This window comes from Palaemon carinicauda, chromosome 35, assembly GCF_036898095.1.
Source record: "Palaemon carinicauda isolate YSFRI2023 chromosome 35, ASM3689809v2, whole genome shotgun sequence".
Lineage (NCBI taxonomy): Eukaryota > Metazoa > Arthropoda > Malacostraca > Decapoda > Palaemonidae > Palaemon > Palaemon carinicauda.
Window position 1 is genome coordinate 56,616,000 of NC_090759.1, and position 6,000 is coordinate 56,621,999.

The following is a 6,000-nucleotide window of genomic DNA, read 5'->3' on the forward strand; positions in this document are numbered from 1 at the left end:
AGGGGATGATGGGAAGTAAATGGTGGTTGTAGAATATTATCCTAGAACTTGTGCATAAGTATTTCTCTCTTAATTGGTTAAAAAGGCCAGATAATTATTTGGTCATAAACTGAAAAACTGGCAATAGCAAAAGCAAAAATTGCATGCGCAGTACAGTAACTCGTATCATCGGTCTCCTGAAAGTTAACAATGGACTTGGATATTGAAGTGGTGTTAACAATTTAATCGATCAATACGGAAGTGATATCCCAGCCACCAATAGCCCAGAGAGAAAATTGATAAACTAGCCGGCACTCATCTATTTTTTATAGCAAATTCCAGTTTCACTAGAAGTTTATGTATCATATTTTCCCAATTACGGAGGACCCCGGTGGTAAACTCGGTGTAATGGTCTGTTTTTCCCCCGTCCGAAATTCCCCCCCCCCCTTGGGAAATATGGCCCAGGTTATATATTGCCCCGGGGGAAATATGGCCCAGGTTATATATTGCCCCGGGGGAAATATGGCCCAGGTTATATATTGCCCCGGGGGAAATATGGCCCAGGATATATATCGCCCCGGGGGAAATATGGCCCAGGATATATATCCCCGTAGGGGAACTTTGTCCGAGGATAATATTCCCCCCTCTGGGCCAAGATTCCCCCTTTGCTTGGTGGAGGTAACCATTATTTCGGAGGAGGGGGGGGGGGGAACAGACCATTATACCTGGTCCTAAAAGTAAGTCATTAATTTCTTTAATTCTAATGGTTTTAGAGTGCGCAGTTCAACATTACCTCTTGCCAGTACAAGTTTGTGATCTGGGAAGTATGTCCGGGGGCTTGCCCCCGGCTAGGGGTTGTGACCTGTGAACTTTTAGGTTAGGTTAGGTGTGTTTGTTAGGTTCTGTACTCTTTTGTACCTTTTTATATTTTGTGTAAAGGGTATATGGAAAAATGCTTTAAAATACACATGTTGATATCGTGGCATTGCTAACGTTAGCAATGACATCGTAACGTTGCGTAACAATGTATATATGCATATACTGTATATTCCTAATATTTTGTCAAACCTACCGTTGATTATTCAATTCATCAAAATAGTTTCTCTGTAAGGGAGGGTGGGGGAGAAATGGCCAAGGGTGGTGGGATATCCTAGGGCTGAAATTCCCCCTAGGGGAATAACAGCCCGGGCTGTTTTTCTCTGGGGGAAATCGATCCTAGGCTAATTTTCCCAGGGGGAAATTCATTCAGGGGGGGAAAATTTCCTGCTACACCGGTGTTTGATAAATATTAATTTCTAGCAAAACTGGAATCTACTCTAAGAAAAGTGCTGACTAGTTTGGTATTTGTTCCAGCACTAACGAACCTCACGCTGTTTATAGGGATTAAAATACACGTTACTTTTGAATTTTTAATTTTTTTGTAATATTACAAGCAAGGCTATAACCCTAGTTGGAAAAGCAAGCTGCTAAAAGCCCAAGGGCCCCAACTTGAAAAATTGACCAAGTGATGAAAGGAAACAAGAAAATAAATAAACTACAAGAGAAGGATAGGCAATAAGAAATATTTCAAGAACAGTTAACATTAAATTACAGTAGATACTTCACATATAAATTATAAGAATTTAAAAAAAATAGTTTTGAGTTGGAGGAGGATAACCTGTATATTAATCAATTAAAGTATGAACAGTATTTTATTGCCTGTCTATTGTTTACTTTTGGGAGACTGATGGTGGGTTACTGATTTTGCATTCGCCTTTGTCTGCTGTTCTGTTTCTTTGTTAAACGTAATCATCACCTGGCTTTTGTAACCAATTAAGAGCTTCCAAATATTAATGCACTAGTTCCCAAGTGTTTTACAAGAACTATTTTTTTCACCTCCAATTCAGTTCCAACATGACTACAGACAGATGATGTCTCCTAGAGAGGAGTTTTATCTATTTGAAAATTTAAAAGTAAATTCATCTATTTCAGAGATTGATAGTTGAAAAGCACACACACAACAAAAACAACCTAGTCTATAGCCCTACACACACGGGTTCATGATTTAGCTGTGATCTTTTACTATAGATGATTATATGATATTGGTAAAAAATAGACTTAATTGTAGAAATTATAGACCAAAAGGGCAAGTTTTTTCTCTTATCTACAATATTATTGTACTAAAAGTTTGTTGTAATTTAAGAGTTCTAGATTTTTCACATTCTTATACTGTATTTTCAAATTACTCAATTTGCAGTGCAGGAGGCAAAGCCTCTAGTAATTGCAGCCAGGCCAACAAGTACAACTGCCGTAAAGAGGAGTGAAGAACGTGATGAGGTAAACTTTCCACGACGTGTCCGACCTATTGAACCAGGCAGGGTCCGTTTGGGATTCCTTCCTGAAGAGTGGTTCAAGTTTTTCTATGCAAAGACTGGTGTAACTGGTAAGTTACTTTGAAAGCTTGAGTAATATTTTATCTTTGACTAGTAACAATGTCTTTACTGTCAGTATTTATATGTGCTTACCTTAGTTTTAGGTACCTTCTGAACTATTAGTGTTGTCACATGTTGATTGATATATTTTTGCTAAGAATCTAGATACCTGTTAATTTATTTTTGTTCCGACACATACAAACCCTCATCTCTTAATAGTAGTATGATTTTAGAGTAGCTTGAACTCTGCTGTTAGAATTCATGGCGAGGTGTTGGAAATTACTACCGGGTGACAGGGAAAACTCGCTCCCTCGCCAGCACCCTCAACTGGTGGTTTTGATTTTATGCTTTTGTTTTAGATAATATATTAGCTGATCATTGTGTGTGAAGGAGTTTAAGGAAGAGCAGAATTGCAGTTGTATCTCTGAAAATGGAGCTGTCTGACAGTTGTCTTTGAAACCTCCCCATATCTACATTCTTGTTCTTTTTGTTCGATAACAGTCCCGTTTTCTATTGATTTCCTCATGACTGTGGCCCTGTGACAATTATGACAACAATCCTAATTGTTGTGCTTTGTCAGAAGGAGGTTTTGCTCTTGTCATCCTTTCCTTCAGTGTCTATGATTATTATTATTATACCATTCGCCTGCAGTTTGCGACTTGGACTTACTAGTCAACCTCTGCCCGTGGTTCCCTAGATCAGAAGGTATACAACACACTTCTCGCTACCGGCTGTTCGCCATCACACCAATCCACTAAAGTGATTGGCAAACGATCGACAACCCTCATCAGGGGCTTGTCGACAGGTGACTACTTGGGAGCACTCTCCTACTGCACAGTAACCACGATACCCAGCTGTTAACCATTGATTATCATTCGCCAGACTAATGCTGCTCTAAGGAATAGCATCAATCCCATCAGGGCGCATGGTAAGGTTAAGCGTTGCTTTACTTCTATCAGTTGAAGGAGTTCTCTCCCAGGGAAGAATCCTTACACAGGGTATCGCGTCCCATCCTTTACACCACGAGTCAAGACCGCAGCGTCAACAATCTCCCATGCGAAAGGATCCGCAAGGAGCTGTCCCTTTGGGTCGATGTCCACACCGTGTTGGAGTTCGGGACAAGGGCTAAGACCTCAGGTCTTCATTTGCACGCTGGACCTGAAGGACCCATACTTCCAGGCCCAAACCATCCATCTAGGAAGGATTGAAGATTCAGTCTAGACAAACAAGAAACACCAGTTCTGGGCACTGAGCTTCAGTCTTTCCACTACACCCATCCTGGTCTCACAGGATCAGCATCTGTCTCCTCCGTTTCTGGACTGACTGACTGTCCTTAGCAGACTTGGTGGCAACTTTGCATTAGCACCGGAACTTCTGAAGTCTTTTTTTTTTTTGGGGGGGGGGGGAGTCTTCCCTACTTCCCTCTCAGAAGACTGGTGTATCTGGGAATGACTCTAGACACCAATCTCCACAAAACTTTCTCATAATGAGAACAACTCCCGGCCCAGAGTTACTCGAGTTCATTTGGAATCAGGCCCTCGATCCCCCAGACATTCTGACTCCCATGGGACGAGAAGTTTGGACGAACCTCAAGGGATAGGGGTCAGTTGAGAATCTATGGAATGGTATAACCTCCTCATCCTTCCCCACCCCTCGGACTTGATACTGTGCTTAGACACATCAAAAGAAGAGAGGAAGGACCATAGTGCTGTACCACACGACCTCAGCCCTCTGGACAGAGTCCGAAAGTAGCTTCACTTAAATCTTTCAAGAGAGGAAGGCCAATTTTCAGGTTCTTCAGCAGCCTCATCAGTTCCTAACGGGCCACTCAGTTCTACTATCAGCCCGCTTCATTCCAGACTAGAGGAATGTGCTCGCCGACAATCTGCGCACAGCATCTCAGATAAGGTGTGCCAAATGGTCTTTGGATCACCTTGTAGCCAACAAAGTCCCGACTTTACGCGGTTCTCCAACTAAGAATCCGTTCGCAACGCCCCTAAACCTCAGGCTTCCGCTGCTCCCCAGTCTTAGACCCCAAGGCTCTCTGGCAAGAAACATGCCAACAATGGTGGGTACAACAAAGATGTTTACGTATCGTTCCTGTTTTGTATGGAGAAGGGCACTCAAGAAGGCTAGAACATCAGTCAGCCTTTCAAGGACTCTCTTAGCTCCACTATGTCATTACGCAGAACAGTTTCCAAACCTTCAGCAGCTCCTGATATTTTCTCCAAGAGAACCCTCTCCACATCACAGACAACCACACTTCGACATCTACCACAAGCTATACCTTTGCTATGATTGTATGCATGGAGACTACCTAGTACCCCCTCTATCACAGAGGCTTTTCGCATTAAGTTGCAAAAAGGTTGTCTAGATATGAGGAATTCCTCAGCATCAGTCTACCAGGCAGTATAACGTCTTCTGTGGTTGGTGTCATGGGAAAGCGTCTTTCCACTCGATACCTGTATTCCAGCAATAGTGGAATCCTCGAGTATATGTAAGAGGAAAAGATCCCCTTTTCAGTTTCAACAGGTAAAGACGATTACTCAACCTTGAGCCTCGCCCTCAAACTGAAAGGAAGGGACATCCTCTCATCGCTAGATCTTTCCTAACTAATACGGACTCACAACTTGCCTTTTCCCAGTCGGAATTGAGACCTTCCTCTCGGAACATGGTTCAAGTTCTCCGGTCTCTAAGAAGACTTCCTTATGTTCCACTTCACCAGGCAACAAATTTTCACCGGTTTTAGAAGACGGTGTTCCTACACACTTTGACAGCAGCCATACGAGTTGAGGAACTTCATGGTCTCTATTTCGACATCGCCCATTAGTGAGAAGGGTGAAAGGCAACGTTCAGTTTCGTCCCCGAGTATGTCGCCAGAGACAGCCTCCAGAGGTGACGGATCCTACACAAGTTTCCACTCTGAAATTGACAATCCAGATCATCTGTTACTGTACCCGGGGTAAGGTATAAGGCTCTACCTTAAGAGAACGACATCAGCCCACCAGGGAGCCGCCTCTTGTCATCAGCACTGGGAGGGACTAAAGGAGGATCACCAAAACATCATCTCTGCTGGATTCAGTCACCAATTATGCCCTGAATCCAGATCCTCATCCAACATGTCGACTCACGATGTCAGACACATAGCTATGCCCTTGGCCCTTCTAAGCAGATTACTCTGTGACGCAGGTTTTACAAGAAAGGGTGTGAATGCTCCAGGTGACTTTCACAACCTTTCTCCTGCAAGACGTGACCCACAGGAACTCGATACGATCTCTGTCGGTCCTGTGGTTGCTGCACAACAGCTGGTTTTATACCTCAAGCTCCTTATTGGACAAGTAGCAGAAGGTTGAGGGCACTGTTACCCGGTTTTAGTCTGCGTGAATGAAAAGATTTGACTGGCTCTTATTCTTTTCTTCATCCTCCCCTCTCTTGGGGAAAGCAGCATCCTGGGTTCTCTGCATAAGCTGACCTCGAACCACTGCAGGTAAAGCATGCTCCCTTGTGTACCTAGTATGAAGCTAATACTGTTGCGTCTGCATACCCTGGCGAGGTGGTACAGTATTGGGAAACTCTCTGTTACAACAGTTTTTCATACAAAAAACTCGGA

The 6,000-nt window shown here is 43.2% G+C and overlaps 1 protein-coding gene across 1 annotated transcript in view; it reads left to right on the top strand.

Moving 5' to 3' along the window:
• The window catches only part of ATPsynB (ATP synthase subunit b, mitochondrial), a 30,655-nt gene that overhangs the window by 19,233 nt on the left and 5,422 nt on the right, over nucleotides 1-6,000 (top strand). The window contains exon 2 of the mRNA XM_068359052.1: nucleotides 2,216-2,401. Coding sequence (XP_068215153.1) covers nucleotides 2,216-2,401 — 186 coding nt within the window. The remainder of the gene's footprint in view (nucleotides 1-2,215; nucleotides 2,402-6,000) is intronic.